The sequence below is a fragment of the Protomyctophum bolini genome (genome assembly GCF_963924005.1).
Source record: "Protomyctophum bolini genome assembly, chromosome: 24".
Classification (NCBI taxonomy): Eukaryota; Metazoa; Chordata; class Actinopteri; order Myctophiformes; family Myctophidae; genus Protomyctophum; species Protomyctophum bolini.
The window spans coordinates 12,067,319-12,087,633 of record NC_137885.1 but is presented as its reverse complement, the minus strand read 5'-3'; the positions used below and the strand labels follow the sequence as shown (position 1 = coordinate 12,087,633).

The following is a 20,315-nucleotide window of genomic DNA, read 5'->3' as shown; positions in this document are numbered from 1 at the left end:
TCCAAGGTGCATTACATTCACCTATTCATACACCGATGGTGGCGGAAACCATGCAAGGCACCAACCTGCTCATTGTGAGGGATATTTAGCAATAATTTGTCTAAAAGCGGCAATTTTTGCGCAGATATAGCTCTAATGATTTAGCTAGGGCGCCCGAGCCGGCGACCTTCGGCGCACCACAGAGGCCAAATCCATATGGCCACCATTAATAGCCTATATAAGGCGAACATTTCATTATGCTACAGGTAGCATGTGACGTGTCAAACTAGGGGGTTTTCACAAATGTGATGTCACATTTGGGCAAGTGGCTATTGGCCGAATTTACTGTATACTGACCTGACGAAGATCTATCAAGATCGAAACGTCGTTTGTTCAATAACAAGGAGTGTTTTTTGTGCAAAACGAATGCTTCGAATGGATTCTTAATCATGATAAACCCCTAGTTTGACACGTCACATGCTACCTCGAGCTTGCTCGAGCAATTGGTGTATACATCATTGACCAGAGTCCCCCAGGGCTCTATTCCAGGCCTCCCTATTCTATCTCTTCGTCGAAAATAGCCAACGTAAAAGGCAAGCTCACAATACAGCATGTGTTGTCAGCCTGTTGATTTGTTACTTTTGCTCGATGTCCGCCCCTAGAATAGCGCCGCTAGGGCTTGTGTGGTTAATTTACCTCATGTCCTAACTCCGGTCTCACCATTTCTGTTAGTTCTACAGATTTGTTTTAGGCTTTTCTGCCTTTATTGATAGTATCAAGTGAAAATGGACAGGAAAGAGGGAGGGAGAGAAGGAGAGAGACATGCAGCAAAGGTCGTCATTAAAGGGACACAAACACGCAACACGCTGTCAGGCCAAAGCTTATATGTGGCATGCGCCTGGACCACTTGCCCCCCCCCCCCCAAACTCTCAGAGAAGCCCCCACCCGCTGCACTCACTGTTTCACTGTTTTTATTGATTTCTCCACCGAGGCTAGGAGACTCCTTACCACGAGCCCTCCACACCCTGGATGGATCCTTGACTGCTGGAACAACCAATGGTCCAAATCCATTGAGGAAGTTCATCAACTCTCCTTCAACCAACCCTCCTGGGTGCAACTTGCCACGGAATGCCTGGGTCAACCTCAACAGACTTTGCTCTGGAGTAGCTAAGACCGAACTCTACCTGCACATGATTGGAATGTCTGCCACTGATCTCTGCAAATGCAGAAAACCACAGACTGTTGAACACATCATCGATGAATGCCCAATCTTCAAGTTACCACATGGAGTCAGCAGCCTAATTGAACTGGACGATGATACCACTTCTTGGCTGATGTCCAAATTGCCTGTGTAGCCCTACACAAACAAACAAACGATTTCTTAGCATTTTCCTTTTCCCCCCTCTAATAAGGTTGTTGTTTTCTCCCCCCCCCCCATGTAGAGCGACTCGTTGGGTGATAATAAATAATAAAGTGTGATATAAATGTTAGATATTATGACCATATAACTGTTTTATAATACTGTTCATTTCTGTGTCTTTCTTCTAGAGATCTATTCCAGGCTGAAGAGCAACGGTCTGATCCAAGCAGAGCCCTCTGCGCTCCACTTCAGCGGGTTCGAGCTGGGCAAGGATTACCACAAGGTCCTGGTGAGGAGAAAAAAACCTTTTCCATTTAAACTTTCTGTCGGGATTTATTTGAACTGCCTTGTCCCTCATCTCCCTATAATGGAGCGGGGGTGGGAGCCTCTGTTTTGGACTCCGGATGTCTTTTAATATGTGGTGCATGGCGAACACAGTGGAGCAAATTCATAGTCAAGCTTTGTAAGGCTGGATGGTAAGCTGTTAATAAAAGGCGGCAGACGGCACAGGCTGAATTTCACAAGCTGGCTTGTTGGCTGGCTTCTGAATTCTCTATCCCAGCTCTTAGAAGATGGAATTTGTGCTTCTATGAAAAGTGTGGGTTCCAAATGAGGGGGTTGTTTAACTTTTCAAACCCACAGATTAAAATGGAACGCTGTGGTCACATTGGGTACCTGCTATCTACCATCAGACAGAAGTAGTTTTGGGCAGTTTTTGGCAGCGCTCGGGTCTATGTGAACACAATTGGCCCGTTTTCGGGGGAGGGAAGCCGGGCAGGGAGGGTGATATTTGTCATTGCACCAGTGTTGATCGAAGAGTCTACCGAAGTATTAGGTGAGAATGTGACCTACGGTATGTGGCCCTCACACTTTTTAGGTTAGTTTAGGTTATTCAAAATCTAAAATGGCATGATTGTGAAAAACCTGCCCTTTTTATCATCATATTTTTTACTTGGGTAATGCGGGAGCTGGATTTGATGTGACTGAACAGACGGCATTTTGGATGCAGGCCTGTTGTGAACTTTGAAATTATGTGTTTGTTCAAATATGCACGAGTCGGCGTGACGCGCACCGATTGAATCTTGCCTGCTTTTTTCTTTTGCCTCCTCCCGCAGAAACTAATCAACATCTCCTCTGAAGTGATTAATATCCATATCATTGCCACACAAACCAAGTACTTCAAAACAACATATACAAAAAAGGTAATTTAAAAAAGAAATTACTTTATATCCTTCCAGTTTATTAGTTGACATCTGAGACTTTTTAGTGGTGGTGGAACGTAATAAAGTGCATGTTTGTTTTGTCTTCTTTAGCATTTCCAATTTTCTATACTTTTACTTCTACTCCACTACATGGCAAATATTGTCTCCACTACAATTATTTAACCACTTACTATTCTTTGTAGATTTTCAATTACAAAACATTCATTCATAACTTCAACCCTTAAACTTTGGCTATTTGAATATAGCCGATCTACAAGATCTCAACATGCCGCGATGTGATTTCTTGTGAGCTTGCAGATCTGCTATTTTCAAGAGATTTTTAATACATTTTATAAATTAAGTATATATTTTTTACGCCAATACTTTTAAAGTAAATTTTGGATACAGGACTGTTACTTGTAACAGAAGTAATTCTGCATTATGGTATTGATACTAGTAAAAAAATGTGACAACTTCTTCTTTTTGGCTTTTTCCCTATATCTGTCATCATAGTATCGACTCATTCCTGGCCTCGCCTACACAGTGAAGGTCCAATTCCTCCCTGACGAATGGCGTTACTTCTACGACTGCATTCGGGTTCACTGCAAGGTTGGCATCCGTCAGAGCTCCATGTGCCACGTCGTGTTGCTGCGCTGTCATTTCTTTGGGACACCTTTCAGCGCAATGCCGTATTATTTTAGGCCACGTTTCTGTTTTGGTCGAATGGACCCTAGAGTCCCTATTCTTGGCATGTCATGCTAGGCGAAACCTTCTTCAGATCTCATAGGTTGGCTATTGGCTTCCTAAGTATAGTGAAGAGATTTGGTGTGTAGGAACAACAAGGATACAGCATTGGGGGCCTCCGGACAACATAGTATAGAGGGAAGATTTTATGTTATAATATCATTAAATTGTATGTGTTTGGCCAATAATTTGGGGGCCCACTTGCAACAAATCTTATATATTCTGTCACAGCGAACGTTTTTAATTCAAATCTTTGCTTCTGGGGGGGGACGGGGGACCCTGGAACGACATATTTTCAGATGAGGGCTGGCGGCCAATTACATATAATTTTTGGGATCCTAGACATGAAATATTGAGAACCACTGAGGGTCAGATTTAGAAAACACTTTTTTAAAGTACTTTCAACTGAGCCTTTTACTCATCTGCGAAGAGAAAAGCCTGGCCACGACCTATAAGGCAGTGAAAGTGTATAGCCGAAAGTGTCAGGCCGGAATTTCCATCAGATGCATTCCCCCCGGATGCAATATTTTTCGACCAATCACAACACTTGTTTCATTCACAGAGAATGTAAACAGATGTGTACATCATTTCCTTGAGTGGTACTTCCGCCAAATTCCAGCACCTTCGTTGATACACTCTAGTCTACAGCATGTACAGGTCTTGCCCAGCGTGTTTTCAACCTGGTGTCCCTATTTCAGACATAAAAAAGGCTCATGAATGATAAACAATAATTGCAAAAATAACAGTTCTACAAGTTCACAACGCTTTGCATCGCAGCAGTTTGTACATTGTCGCAACACTAACAACAAGTATACATTTGGCCAGTGGTTCCAAATCTTTACTAAATCGTGGCTCACTTGGAGATCTGGAAAGCGATGGGAGAGCCAAACCCATAGTGGGCCCCTCCCACAGGTTGGGAATTGCTGAAACAGAGCTTTAAGTGGTGAAGACTAGGATAAGGAGATATCCTTCCTGTGTTTACACACTTGAAGAGACATAAACCATAAACACTTGGTTTTTTCCTCTTTTTTTTTGTTGGCTTGCTTTTGTGGTACTACGCTCAAGATTAGAACAACCACATATTTAGTTAAAATAAATATTTAGAAGACCGTTAGTCTCTGAGGTATTATAGTGCTTTTAAAATATATTTTTTTGTCTGGTTGAGAATCAAATGAATCAATCAGGTAACTGATTTAGAATAGAACCTCAGAACTTTTATATATTCGTCATGTTAATTGTAAATCTCACCGCTCGCTTTTCATCTCCACACACTCACTCACACACACACACACACACACACACACACACACACACACACACACACACACACACACACACACACACACACGCTCGTCAGGGAGAGGAGAATCTGTTAGTTCCAGTCCATGCCTATCCCGTCATCGATGACCTGAACATCCCCTCCCACATCGACCTGCCCGCCGTGCCGCTAGGACGGAGGTAAGCGTGTTTGTTCCACAGTCCTATTGTCCTCCTTATTGTATTATTCTATTGTCACACAGATGTACTGTACACGACGAGTCTTCTCCTAATTACGTACCCAGCAAGCCAAACGACGTCCTCTGGTGACTCCGGTGACGTTCAGGACGAGGCCAGATCACAGCCCATAATGGGAATGATCTTTGCGTCTGATGTATATGGACCCCATATGTACACTACAAACCTTTTGATTCCAGCAATAGCTCAGCTTACCAGTGGAATAGTATACCGAAACAGCTAAGGAATTGATATGACAGACAGCTGTCTGTTGGAGGTATACAGATACTGAAAGGCTCTTTTTGTTTGGACAGGAACTTGAACTATAACTTGATCTTATCTTGAACAGATAAGATCACATTGTCCTATGTTTAGTGAGGGAAAACAGCTGCTCCACGGATGGTTTTACCTCAGATTTAACTGGTGACCGGCGACCCTTTAAACTGACCTGGAGCCTCATACAAAAAACCCCAGATAAACCAATATATTGTCTTCGATATTAGTGTACATATGGGGTCCATATACAGTACATCACGTCATTTCCAGGACGTCTTCACCAGTTGAAATAATATAGCTTATTCTGGGCTAGATCAGACTAGTTATGATAGGACTTAAGTTGATCTGGTCTCGATCGGACTCTCTCTGATTCATCCAGGGACGTCCGGTCCGTCGTAGTGGGCAGAATTCATGTTGGTTGAAATCAGGTGATATTCTGGGCCAGATCTTGACTATAGTCTTGGTTTGACTTGACCTGGCCCCAATCAAGGCGTCACTAATTCGTCCAGGTCCTGACCGTGCTTGCTGGGTTAATGTCCCCTATCTGTCCCCAGTGTGGTCCACGTCATTCCTCTGAGCTGCAGCTGTCCGGTGGACTTTGAGTTCCAGGTTCACATCGTCCAGCCTCACAGGGCCTTCTCCGTCCAGCCCCTCGCAGGTAGGAGACCCCCCTGAGAAACATTGTATCACTGCATTGTTTGGCAGTTTCTTTGCAATTTAACTGTAACCGTTAAGTTGTAAATGGTGCATTTATAGAACCTTTATCAGAGACGTCACTGACGATTTGTGACCGTTTCTGACTGAGGCTAAGTCATTGACATTTTTTAAATCTTCGTTTTGTCATTTCATGAATCATAGCTTCAAATTGAAATATTGGTTGTTTAGTTTGACCCACCAGTTTTGGAGATATGGCTTATAGAGTAATGTCTTACAGAAAACAGCGAGTTGAGAAAACAGGCTTGAAAGGTTCACTTCTGTGGACTCTAACATTACACCTAGCTACATGTTTAAGCATTTATTTCATATTTACATGTCAATTTCAGCTCTGACATTTATTTGACATGCTCTAGTATTTGAAGGGTGTGCCTGTGCTATTAACTCATTTTGGATAAAAAAATCGTCTCCTGAACAGTTTGTCTTGCCGCCAAAATCTATCTCGGCTTAGAGAGGTCGCCTTTCCCCTTTGATATACTACAATTTAGCACACACATTTGACCCATAAGCCTTCAGAGGAGCCAGGCCACGGGCTGTGTTTCCTCAAGGCGTCGGATCGGCATCTGTTACGCACTCAGTAAATCAATGGTGCCGCCGACATGATGGCCTCCGGTTCCAACAGATGTCTCCACATTGACACTGAGCAGTCAGTTCTCCCTCCAACAAAAAAACCCCCATAATATGAGCTTGTCTGGTAAGCATCACAACACGTGCCGGAAGTCTGCACTTGAGTTGCCACTTCCAGTGTATTTTAAAGTTGACTAGAAAGTCGCAGCATTCTGTGTGTGTGTCGCTGAAACACGGCTAACGTTTTGGCCGCAGAAGTCGACTACAGCGATGCCACCGACACGACAATCCTGTTAGTTACGCCACTGTCTTCGATGTTGGACGCTCTCAAAGTGGAGTCCAGGGACCCCCGGGGGCTCTTTGAATGGAGTCCAAATGGACTCTCATATACAAGTCTTGAGTGTGCACAAATGGAATCAAATGGATTTGGTGCTATCTCTGCATTTGTGCATACTCTCACAGATATGGGGTGCTTGAAATAAATAAAAAGATGTTTGAGAACACAAGTTCTGCTCTACTCAATTTAACCCCATTCAAAATCCCCTTTTGGTGTTTTGGTGTGTCATACTTTGGATATTGAAAAATAGCAGATGTACAGTGCCGCGCTACGAGCTTGTAGGTCTGCTATTTTTGAAAAATGTTTTTAACTCAAATATTTGCTTCTGGGGGGTCCCTGGAACAACATATTTTCAGATGGTTGTCGGCGGCCAATTACATATATATTTGGGGGTCCTTGACATGAAATATTGAGAACCACTGAAATAGAATAAAAGGTATTTCAGAAAATTTTCATGATTTAGAAGACATTTTTAATATGGGTTAAAACCAGGAAAGCATCGGTGTCATTGCGACTATAGGTCCTGGTTACTATGAAAACCTGAATTTCCCGTCAGTCGTGTAGTGTCATGTCATGCCTCCATATATGGTTACCCGCCTCGTGAGTCGTGACATGTCACGCCGACAATATATGGCCGTCTCCGTATTTTGAAGATCACGACATTGACCTCATCAAACCCTGGATAGCCATACATGGAGAAGACTGGATCATCACCTATAGAGCTGCATATATGGAGCCGGCCAGCAACTCTACATCTGACCTCAAACCCTTATATGGAGCGGATCAGGGGTTCTCAACGGTTTTTGACTGGGGAGTCTGGGACTCCCGGAAATGCTTTGGCCATGTCTCGTGACCCCCGTCCCAAAAATAATAATAGAGAAAATATATCAAAAATGAATACTAAAACCAGATTAAGTTCTGGTGAAAAGCTGTAATTTGCGCGATGGCAGGCTCTCAGTCACGGGTTGAGAACCCCTGATCTTTTCTGTCTCTCCTCTCAATGTCTAGCATTTCTTACGGTGGCTCCCTCTTCTCTCTTGTCGCTGTGCTCTATTCTTGTACTCTGTCTCGTACACACACACACACACACACACACACACATGCACACTCTTTGCTAAAACGTTGGATAGAGACACACACACACATCTCTAGGTAGGTATATGACGTGGGTCGATCGGCTAGTTTCTGCTAAAGTTTTCCCCACAACAACTTTCCCCAACAACAACAAACAAATACAAAACACACAAGTATAAAGCCCTGAGGGATTCCGCTCAACCGTACACAGTTTAAGTGGTTAGCAGGAGAAAGCACAGTGTGAATATGACAGAGGTCTCGACACACACACGCGGAGGATGAGAGCAATGGGGTGAGAGCTGCATTGTATGGACAGTTCATTCATTTCACTGATAAAGATCAGTGAAAGTCATTCTAATGAATATTTAATGAGAGTATAGGTAGGTACAGGAGGAGAGATCCATGCATTTCCTACAGTACATGTCTCTTTACCGCACGTCCTATACACTACTTGGACAGTTTTAATACACAAAGGGACAAAGGCGCAATCATCATAATAATGTCATGTTCATTTCATCCAAATGTAATGGACAATAAGGTGTAACAATCGCCCTTTACTCATTCAAGGCAACTATCACTTAAGGAAAAATTAAGCGGGATCGTAGGGTTATATTCAGAATTCTTTATATAGAGATAGCCAGCCATAGCCACTGGCCGAATCAACAGTAGACAATACACTTCACTAGTGACGTCTCTCCCTGTCTCTTTCCCTATTAAATACAATATACAGGTAAACAAACTTAAACCCACAAACAATAATTATTTCCCAAACCCCCCCAAAGTCAGCAAAGAATAATGTCCGCGTCCGTCGTTCCCCTCAAAAGAGGCGCGCGCACGCAGGTGTGCAACTGTCTTAAACTTCCAACGCAACGAAAAGTTCCTCTGCTCAAAAAACGGTCCAATGGAAACATGAAAACGCTCGGGGTACCCCTATATTTATAATCCTCAATGAACAACTTTGGAACGGTCTCACCGGTAGCAGTAGCCCTGTTAGCCTCCGAACACCGGCAGGTAATCCTCAGTTCCAACGCCGATCCCCGACGGCAGCGACATACGAGATGCCCAATCCGCTGGGCCCGACTGTTCCTTATAGTTACTGTGGCTGCAGATACGCTCGTTTAAACATTAAATAGCTGTCTTAATGTAAACGCTATCTGGCGCCTGGAGCTCCTCTCCTCCTCTATGCAGGCCTGCACTCTGTTTGTTGTGAGATCTCTCCTTCCCGTGTGTCACTTCCTCTACTAGTAACCTTGGGTGGTGACAATCAACCAGTCACTGACAGCTGTCACTCACCCCTGTACCTGACCCGTTACCTTTCACACATGAATAGAAGATAATAATATTTAAACACTCAGCATCACATGTTACATTTCTTTACATAAATAATAACATGCATAGGTAAAATAAAGCAGAAAAACATTGAAATGTGCTTCGTCACAGTCCCCCCCCCCCCAAGCTGGAAGCTGTTCTTCAAGTCCTACCAAAGTAGGGGTTGAGGTTGACCACATTAATTGTGTCTACTTTACCACCATCTTCTCATTTCACTCGGTAACTATTAGGGGTCTTTCTGACTCGTCGCTAAGGCTGAACCTAACCACCTAGGGGCACTAGCCTCGACGAGTATATTTCAGACGTTGTGGAAAGCGGGTGCGTTCTCACCTAGACCAAACCGCCTGGCTGGAACTGGCCTGTTCCACCGGGCACCATCAAATCTGGCTTCTCTAGTCTGAGAACCACTCCCCCTCCGTTGAACTTCTTTGACCATGGCCCACTTGGTATTGTAGTCCATAGTGACCAGCAGCATGGTTTTTCCCTTCCTTCCCCTCGAGCCCTGCCCCGTCGGGCCGATCCCAAGGGCTGCCTGGTCGACCTGAGTGGACCGTAACATGTGGGGCGGCTTGCAATCCACTGGCTTGCGTTGCTGACAACCATGACATCCCTCAACGTGGTCCCACACATCCCTGCGGACTGTCGGCCACCAGGCTACTTCAAAGACTCGACGGAGAGTCTTCAGCCTCCCAGAATGACCACCCGTGGGGCGACCATGGAAATGTCCCAGGAAACTGCGGACCAAGCTGTCAGGCACCACCACCTGGTATCTCCACCCAAAGGACTTGGTCGGCTGCCTTCGACATAGGACCCCCTGGATTTCCTCGTAGCCAGGGCGGCCTGGTCGATGGTCAGTCTGGTCCAGATCTTCAAGCAGACCCCTGACCTTGGGATCCGCACGTTGAGCCTTTACTAAGCCAACCGGAGTTACCTCCGATGGCCACATCTTGGACAGGCATTCCACCTCAGGCGGGGCCTTCAGGCTTCGGGGTCCCGGAGTGACACCATCAGCGCCCCTCGGCGATGGTAATTCCCCCTTCACCTGCTGCACAAGGTTGACGTCGGCACACACCACCTGGGCTCCTCTTCCTGTCGCTTTCCTGCGCCCTCTGTCACTGCATTGCCGTTTAGCCTTCCTCTCCAGGCTGGTGGGCAGGCCATGGGAGACCAGATGGTAGGGAATACTGGCGGGACAGCCGTGAGGGTTAAGCGGAGGATGGGACCATGGCTGAGACGTGCTAGCTCTTTTCATTTCCGGCACCTCACTGTTCCCTTTCTCATCTAACGTCCTATAGCATTCAACCAGACCTTTCTGTAGTTGTTCCACTGAGGTTTTGATGAGAGTTTCCATCTCCACCATCTTGCGATCTATGAACCCTCTTAAGCATATTTCCCTATTCACAATACTCTCCATAGACATTTTAAATTCTCTCCGCACATCCTGCACCTGGGATTCCAAAGCTTGCAACTCGATCTTAATGCACGCCAGTTCTTGCTGCACTGGCATATTAGTGCCCCCACTTTGCTCCATGGCGTTTTGTATAGCTTTTTCAGATTTTTTTTTTGAGTTAAAGTTAGTGTAAGTTTTTACAGTGTACTTTTGGTTGTGTTTTTTTTTTAGTAAAAGTTAGTTAGATTTTACAGTGTACTTTTGTTTTACCGTCGTATAACAACCACAGATTCAAGCTCTCTCTATCATTCTAAACCCTAGATCCCCGTATGGGCCACCACCTGTAACAATCGCCCTTTACTCATTCAAGGCAACTATCACTTAAGGAAAAATTAAGCGGGATCGTAGGGTTATATTCAGAATTCTTTATATAGAGATAGCCAGCCATAGCCACTGGCCGAATCAACAGTAGACAATACACTTCACTAGTGACGTCTCTCCCTGTCTCTTTCCCTATTAAATACAATATACAGGTAAACAAACTTAAACCCACAAACAATAATTATTTCCCAAACCCCCCCAAAGTCAGCAAAGAATAATGTCCGCGTCCGTCGTTCCCCTCAAAAGAGGCGCGCGCACGCAGGTGTGCAACTGTCTTAAACTTCCAACGCAACGAAAAGTTCCTCTGCTCAAAAAACGGTCCAATGGAAACATGAAAACGCTCGGGGTACCCCTATATTTATAATCCTCAATGAACAACTTTGGAACGGTCTCACCGGTAGCAGTAGCCCTGTTAGCCTCCGAACACCGGCAGGTAATCCTCAGTTCCAACGCCGATCCCCGACGGCAGCGACATACGAGATGCCCAATCCGCTGGGCCCGACTGTTCCTTATAGTTACTGTGGCTGCAGATACGCTCGTTTAAACATTAAATAGCTGTCTTAATGTAAACGCTATCTGGCGCCTGGAGCTCCTCTCCTCCTCTATGCAGGCCTGCACTCTGTTTGTTGTGAGATCTCTCCTTCCCGTGTGTCACTTCCTCTACTAGTAACCTTGGGTGGTGACAATCAACCAGTCACTGACAGCTGTCACTCACCCCTGTACCTGACCCGTTACCTTTCACACATGAATAGAAGATAATAATATTTAAACACTCAGCATCACATGTTACATTTCTTTACATAAATAATAACATGCATAGGTAAAATAAAGCAGAAAAACATTGAAATGTGCTTCGTCACAAAGGTTTTCTATGAAAGAGAGTAGAGCATTTACACTTTACTGAAACTGAAAGAGAGAGAGAGAGAGGAATTGAAAGAACACCAGCAGACAAACACACCCACGGGGGAACGGAAGACAAATGGGCCCAGAACAGAGATAAGGAGCTCAAGTCAACAAGGCAGGTGTGTCCCGACAGGGAGGCCCTGAGGCGTGTGAGCTGTGCCCAACCGAGCTGCCAGGTCAGCAGCCAGTGGCTGCTTATGGGGCCATTTTGGTTCCTTTTTTGAGATACAGGTTTAATGTTTGTTTTTAGTTCAATGTTGGTTTTAAAAACGCCATTGAAAATGAAGGAACATTTTATGTCATCTTGTCCACAAACATTAAATGCCATTAACCATAAAGATAATTTAATGTTTGTTTTGTCACCGTTTGTTTTACATCACATCACCTAATCATGGCAACGTGAGTTAGACTTTAATATATCGGCGCCCCTCACTTCACACGGGTGTGATTTCTGAGAAAGAGAGAGTATCTGGTATATCTGAAACATTTTCTTCTCTTATTATTATCTTCTCTTCTGGAGGTACCTGGCAGGCACAAAACATTATTATACGGACGGACGGGGGGAACGAATGGGTTTAACCCATTTTTTGGCGGGAACCCCTTTTGGTGTTAGCATTACGCTATGCTTTATCTATTGAAAAATAGCAGATCTACAAGCTCATAGCGCGCCACCGAGTGGCGCGCTACGAGCTTGTAGGTCTGCTATTTTTGAAAAATCAAAGAACGACTGACATAGAAACATAGCTTTTTCAGAAAGCTGTCGGGATGTAGAAGACATTTTTTGAATCTGATCTCAGGTCAAAATGGGTTCCAGGAGGTTGAGAGAGTCATGGCTGATGTTAGTGTCTCTGTTCCAGGGGTGATCCCAGCCAGAGGTGCACTGGAGATCACGGTGATCTTCAGTCCGCTGCAGTACGAGACCTGTGAGATCACCATGCAGCTGCTCATCTCCCAGTTCAACACCAAGCCATACCTCTGCACCATCACTGGCCGCTCCGCCCCGCACCTGGCCATCAGGTAATAATACTAATGATTATTGTCCCAGTCTGTAAACAAAACACTCAACCATATACAGCACAATTCAATCCACTTGGATTTTTGAAAGCAGGGAATCATAGCTTCAAATTGACATATTGGTTGTTCAGTTTGAGCCACCAGTTTTGGAGATATGACTTGTGAGTTGAGAAAACAGGCTTGAAAGGTTCACTTCTGTGGTCTCTAACATTACACCTAGCTACACGTTTAAGCATTTATTTCATATTTACATGTCGATTTCAGCTCTGACACTTATTTCAGACATGCTCTAGTATGTGAAGAGTCTGCCTGTGATATTAACTCATTTTGGAGAGAAAATTAAATGTTTTTCTCCTCTGGAATTTGTGCGATGGCAGGCTCTCAGTCAAATCTGGTCACATATCATAACACCAAGACAATACATGAAGTTCCAAAATGCACAAAAAAACTACGTATCGGCTGATTTTTTACTGTCGTACAACAGTGAAAATAGTGAAAATCTACACGCTTGATATTATTAGTTATCTTCGCTATTTTGCTATTTCACTGTCTGCTATTTTCCCACTTTTGTGGGGTCTCACACATAGACAGTGCCCACTGTGAATGTGGGGATCCATTACAGACTGTGGAACACGTGATTACCAGCTGCCCCCAAATGCCGGCCACCGAATGGCGATTGACAATGACACACTGGACTGGCTTGCTGCAACGGAACTGAAGGACATATGACAGAAGAATGGCGGTTTTGAAGGCTTAATTTACTTAATTGACCTAGACAATGATTCACTGGACTGGTTTAATTGGCTTAATTGACCTAGACAATGACACACTGGACTGGCTTGTTGCAACGGAACTGAAGGACATATGACAGAAGAATGATGACTCATGAGTCACCTCTAAATACCATACGGACATCAAAATGCGAATCAAGATGGAGCCGCCATCTTTATCAGCAGCTGAGATGAGGTCATTAGCACAATCGGCGCCGGGATTTCTTTCAAAATAGAAGCTCGGGAAGATATGGCCGCTTTTACTCTGTACACGTCCTAGCAACCTGTCGGTTGGATTAGTTATGACGTGCCCACATGTCGTACGGTCTGAACCAGTTAAATTGTCCTCTGGAGAACTGAGACTGTGCTGTGCCATGCAAAGGACACTGAAATCCCACTCATTTAGTTTCCTTTGTGACAGCTTAGGGCCCTGCTGTCTGTGCAACCAAACTCATTCTAAACCAAAGGCCTTGTTTAGAATGTTTCTTGTGCTTCCCCAGCTGTTTCACACAATGGTATGTGCTGACAAAGGCGTTCATAATATAAGTTTAACTTAAGCATATTAACTATTGACCCTCTTCTGTGCCCTACACACCAAATCCCTGAACTTGGACAATTTACAAGCTCACAATGTGACATGCAGAGAATAGGGTTCACACAATCTGGGCAAAAAGTAAAATAATAATAATAATCCTGCAGAGATTATGGTTCACTTTGTTAACTAATTAACTACACCACCAAATCCTGAGTAAAATGATCCTAAAATAATAATCTGGTTCAAATCCGGGGGAGAAGAGGGAAGTTTATATAGTTCCGCTTTAACTACACTGCCAAATCCTTAGCGTTCTTCATTTAATTTGGATATTGTGATTTAACATCGAACCTTACTATCCATTTGACACAGTTATATTGCAGTGACGACTCGTTCCCGACATCAAAATGCCACCGAGCAGCACATAAAAAGCTTAACGTTTCATCCAGGTTCCCATGAGAAAGGGCTATCCATCACTCAGTGGTGGTGGTATGTGTCCCTGTTGGTTGTGGCGTTATCTCGGCCAGGAGTTAATAATTGATGACAAAGAAACGGTTCGATGTGGAGATGGATTATGCTTTGTGCTTTTAGAGCGTCTTTTTTAGCATAATATGAGCCGTGATTCCTCTCGGTGTACTGTTGTTGCTCCCCCAAACGCCAACAAATCAAAGGATGATCATATCTTAAAAAAATCAGAGAGATGAGGAGTTATGACTAGATTGAGCAATGTTGTGTGTGTGTGCGTGTGTGTGTGTGCGCGCGCGTGTGTGTACATACACAGGTAAAAACACAGGTAAAGGCCGTGAGGATGACCCGAAACATTTCCAATTTCATTGCAGTAATACTGGGTGTGCAGTTTTTTATTATTTTTTGATCCAGCACCCAGTAGGTCGTCTGGGACGTCACATGTGTGTCTTTTAGATGGTTTATCAGCTTTTTTTTTACACACGCACGCACGCACAGGCACTTCTAATCAAATATGGATGAAGTGTACATCTCCTTGTCATATAAAGTATGAATATGACACACTGCATTATGCAGGAACATATTGTCACTGGCGAAGTCTGTATTAAATATTTGATATTATTATGACAAAAGGTGATGGAATGAAAAGTCAACTGCTGGTCTGTCCGGTTCCTGAGAATCAGCGTGGCTTATTTGTCACTCCTCATACATAACAAAACATAACAAGAACAAATATATGTATCAAAAATATACAATATACAAAAATATGTAATGATAAGATTAATATCATATATATTATATAGATAATACGTGAGCAACCGGACCTACAATACACGGGCTGGGCACAGGGTAATGCAAATGTACAGTATATATATAGCCTGTATACTTTTGTCATATCAACACGTTCTATACACAACCTACTACACACTGTATGGTTGTCAGTGCAATCTGTGCTCATGTATCAACAAACAAATAGCCTACATACAGTAAGTCTATGTGGGAGTGGGATAGTTCTTGGAGAATGGGCTGCCTCTAAATAACATCTTCCCATCTTGGTTTCTGTCTAACTCCAGTGTTAGAGCTTGTGGCAAAACAACCGTTACTTACCGATGACGCGACGACGACCCTTTCTTTATCCTAGACATTATCTTTTATGTTGAGCACCTACCTTTGACACGCTTTTCCCCTGAAAGAGAGACGGAAAGAAAGACATTTCTGATTTGAATTCTGTCCAATAAATGCCTCTGTGAATAGGCAACCCTGATCTTTGCTCCTGAGTTGTCGCCCACACATTGCATAGTGACGGAGGCTGATTAGGACTTATTGTTTCAGGTTCATGCTCGGGTTCAGCGTCATTATGTAGAAACTTTATTATTGTATACTTTATTATTATTATTTTATAATTATAATAAAACGGTAAATCAAATGTGTTTAATGAGAACAGTGCCTGCACTAGTCTAAGCAAATGGTTTTCAAACTATCACACTATATAACATAGTACAAACGTTTTTGGTCTATATAGTTGTATTTATGCCCCACACCCATGCCCTTGTATTTTAATTGTGCACTTTAATTGTTTACTCTATTGTTGTTGTTGTTTCTAAGCCTCCTGTGGACACATACGTATTCTAAAACACTGGTGCAATGCACCTGGTTTTGTCCACTCCACTGTGATACATATTTCCATGTAAAATAAACGTAAACCAATCTCCGATGCATGTTACGAGTGGACAGAAGTCTGATGTCTCGATCGCACTCAACCTCTGTGTCTTTGTGAGGGTGTTACGGTTTATGTTTCTGTCACAGTAAGCTGGAGAGCAGACGTGGTGCAGGAGATGAAGCCGTGTCTGAGTGCAAAGGGTCCTCCTCGCCTGCCCCTGCGGTTCCGACCAAACGCAGGTCGACCAGGAAGGCAGACAAACTGAAGGTACGGAAACTCTTGTTTTGAGAAAAACACAGGGGCCGAGGCCAACCGGGTGGTCAACAGGAGATGTGACGGTGTATGGTGCTTCTATATTATAGACTTAAGAAAGGAAAAAGAGATCCGAGCACACACAAGGGCGAGAACTGATGGAGACGTTGAGAGGTCGAAACATGTTTGCTTTTATAGAGTGAACATTGTTTTAAACGTCACTAGGATTCACTAGGATTTCAGGATAACAAATAAATAACTTAATATATATAGGCTAGGCACATACACTTTTGTGTGATGCTGTGGTATAATCAAGCAGGGCGTTAATTTACGAAGGAAAAAAAATCACAAATGGTTAAGAAATGTAGCGGATTTCACGGCAAAACACTGCCAACACAGCAAAGCCAGCCATCCTTACCTGGTTGTGTGGAGCAGATAATCCCCCTCCTCATGAAACTAAGGGGCGCCTGGGCTCTGTGCATAGCTGTAGTCCCAAAGGTGTCCAGAAGGTGTCACACCCGTTACCTGTTCCGCTTCATTTTCCTACGGCTTAATTTGATTGGTTCTGCAGCAGCAGATCTGAACGGGGAATACGCACACACAGGCGCCATCTGTGTTCCCCATTCAAATCCGCTCCCGACTCAATCAAATCGGAGCTATGGGCTATTTCTGTCTATTTCCACTGGAACGGTTCGCCTATCACGACCATGCCCAGAATAGATGGGGGACGTCAGGGTTCATGTGGAGCTGGTGAGGAACGCCATGGGAACTGGGATTCACGTGGTTCATGTGAGTTAATGGTTTTCCTAACCTAGGCTGTGAGAGATCAGGCCGCTGGACCGAAGCCTCCGTTGGATGTCTCCACCCCTGCTGGAGTGGCCAAGATGCTGATCAGATCCACCCATACACTGACCTCCAGAGACTTGAGGGAAGGTCGGTCTCCCCAGGGTTGTTTTTTGGCAGCACATTTTGATTTTAGTTTTAGTCACATTTTAGTCGAAAAAATAAAGGGAAGATCCGCACACTCAGATCTGCGCATAATCAAATGTATTATTTGGCAAGCTTTCGGTCTATTGACCTTCTTCAGGCACATTTTAGTCACCTGGAATATTTTAGTGTTTTAGTCAACTGAATATCATAAGATTTTTAGTCGACTAAATCTACAGTTGATTTAGTCGACTAAAGTGTATTTGGGCCTTGATGCCGTCATAATGACTGTTTTTACACTTGCTGAAAATAGTCGATCTACAAGCTCACAACGCGTCGCAGCGCGATGCGTTGTGAGCTTGTAGATCGGCTATTTTCAGCATGCAACAAATTGTAAAATGACTTGCAGTATACTGGATCTCTTGTCCACTAGTCCCTTCCTAACATTTTAGTCTAGTTTTTATTTGTTGACGAAATTGTCAGTATATTTAGTCTTGGTTATAGTCGTCATAGCTTAGTTTTCATTTAGTTTCTGTTTAGTTATCCTCTGTGAAAAAAATGTAGTCGACGAACACTTTTCGTCTTAGTTTTAGTCGACGAAATCAACAATGGTCTCCCCCACCCTCGAATACACACTGCACCACTGCATTTACACGATGATTAAAGGACAACTTTAGTTTTTTTTCCAACCAAGGTTCATGTTTTAGGTTGTTATAGGGATTTTAGCTGTTTATACAAAAATGTTGTTACTAGACCCCAAGAAATTACATCTGTCCACAAAAGATAATTTACTATAGTCCTACTAGACTCTAGTAGGACTATAGTAAATGATAAAAAAAATAAATCGCTATAAAAATGTGTAAAAAGCCCCATTTAGCCACATGCTCGAATGGGATTTTTTTCACCTGAAGGAAAAATCTTGTCTGTGAGGTTTTGAGGGAGCAGTGGAGTAACTAAAAGTATTTTTATTCCGGTGAAAATAAAATCCCCCCCCCCCCCCCATGCACAGCATGTGTGTATTATTGTATGGCTATGTCACTATGTGTCTTGTCTTCAGCCATTTCGAGCGGCATCGTGGCCGATGTGCAGAGCAGGCAGGTGAAGGAGGCTTTGTTTATGAAGCGAGTCCAACAGGCCATCCAGGAGGAGAGAGACAACCACCTCAGATGGTGGGTTTCATTTCAACTGTAAAGAGACTGTAAACAGCCATTCCATTGGTAAAATGGACTGGGTTTATTATACACCTAGGATTATTGATAATGGGGTTTTAGCTAATTATTTCAACATTAGTTCACACATGTTATTCAATTTATATTTTATATTTTAATTTAACCCATTTAGACCTGAGGACGATTCTACCAATGCCTTCTAAATCCTGACAGTTTTCTGAAAAACCTATGTTTCTGTTTCAGTGACAGTGGTGCTCAAACATTTTCATGTCAAGGACCCCAAAATTATGTAATTGGCCTCCGACCCACATCTGACCCAAAATATGTTGTTCCAGTGACCCCCCCAGAAGCAAAGATTTGAGTTGAAAACATTTGCTCTGAAAGAATATATATTCAAAGATTTGCACTACATTTTCCCGATTAAAAACAAATAGCAGACCTACAAGCTCATAGCGCGGCACTCGGTGCCGCGCTATGAGCTTGTAGATCTGCTATTTTTGAATAGCTAAAGTATAACATAATGCTTAAAACGCCAAAAGGGGTTCCCGCCCCAAAATGGGTTAAGTATTTGTATGTGCCTGAAGGACTGGGCTTTTTGTGGTCACAATCTGTTGTTTGCAGTTCCGATCCAGAGCAATCGGCTAAACAGACAGCTATACAGACCCAAATGCCCTTCTGCCGTGCTACTCTCTTTCATCCTCATTGCCCTACATGTTAGATTAAAGCCATTTTCTTTGTTTCTCATTCAGGCACATTCGTCTGGGCAAAGACCCCGTGTCGGGGGAGACCAAGAGAGTGATATTGGAGGAGAGGGAGATGGCTCTCTATGAATACAGGGTAAGGCTTCTTTATTCTTTGATGCGGGTTGTTATTGAATAGGGACACATTTGGCATTGCATTTCCCCATGTTCATAAAGCATACAGTAGTATACGGCACAGGATGGATTTCCAAGCGGTTGGAGATCTGTTTCTCAACCTGCGGTTTGGGACCCCCCCCCCCCCCCCCCAGAAGCAAAGATTTGAGGTAAAAACTGAAAGAATATATTCAAAGATATCCACAATTTCACGATTTTTCAAAAATAGCAGATCTACAAGCTCGTAGCGCTATGAGCTTGTACATATAGTATTTTATAATAGCTAAAGTATAACATAATGCTTAAAACACCAAAAAATGAAAATTTGCCCGTCGCACAACAGAAACTGACATGTTAATTATTTAAAAAAAAATGATATTTGATGTTTTGTGGTTAGTACGAGTCAAAACACTGCCAGCTGAGCTTACGTCAACGAGGAATCTCAGGAACTCAATGTGTTGACAGCAAACTCTCCACAAACTGGCTATATCAAATATAAATGACATACTATTAACGAAGCACAGCCACCCCCTGACAGAAAGGCTGGGATGAACGGTTTATTTTTCAAACACAGTTCTTATATGAAGCGATCTCAAATCCCCCTATGGGGATTTCAATGCAAATAAAAAAACACACGAACCTGTGGACTGGCGCCCTCTACTGAAAGTGACGGTGCTCTATAATGAGTTTGTCAGAGAAGAACAGGTGGTAATCAGAGGGTTACAATTTCCCATCTCCTAGTAGGCTACATTCAATTAATCAATACCATAGTGTTATGAATTTTGCCACCACAGTGATCTAGCGGAACTGACACATAAGATGGGTGAAGTGAGGCGTGACCACGTTTTATGTGTTAGTTTCTTTTTAGTAAGTTAATTTACTGTGCGTGCTGCGGCGGTTTCGAGGCAGGTTGTTCCGCAGA

At 43.4% G+C, this 20,315-nt stretch overlaps 2 protein-coding genes across 3 annotated transcripts in view; both read left to right on the top strand.

Moving 5' to 3' along the window:
* LOC308311614 (metalloreductase STEAP3-like) overlaps positions 1–20,315 on the top strand; it is a 351,330-nt gene that overhangs the window by 44,134 nt on the left and 286,881 nt on the right. The gene's annotated exons all lie outside the window — the stretch shown is intronic.
* Positions 1–20,315, top strand: part of cfap221 (cilia and flagella associated protein 221) — a gene marked incomplete at both ends in the record, with an annotated part of 50,767 nt that overhangs the window by 377 nt on the left and 30,075 nt on the right. Inside the window, 10 exons of the mRNA XM_080758531.1 lie at positions 1,528–1,628; positions 2,455–2,541; positions 3,055–3,150; positions 4,643–4,743; positions 5,610–5,713; positions 12,608–12,767; positions 16,338–16,458; positions 17,259–17,376; positions 18,428–18,539; positions 19,289–19,376. Coding sequence (XP_080614657.1) covers positions 1,528–1,628; positions 2,455–2,541; positions 3,055–3,150; positions 4,643–4,743; positions 5,610–5,713; positions 12,608–12,767; positions 16,338–16,458; positions 17,259–17,376; positions 18,428–18,539; positions 19,289–19,376 — 1,088 coding nt within the window. The remainder of the gene's footprint in view (positions 1–1,527; positions 1,629–2,454; positions 2,542–3,054; positions 3,151–4,642; positions 4,744–5,609; positions 5,714–12,607; positions 12,768–16,337; positions 16,459–17,258; positions 17,377–18,427; positions 18,540–19,288; positions 19,377–20,315) is intronic.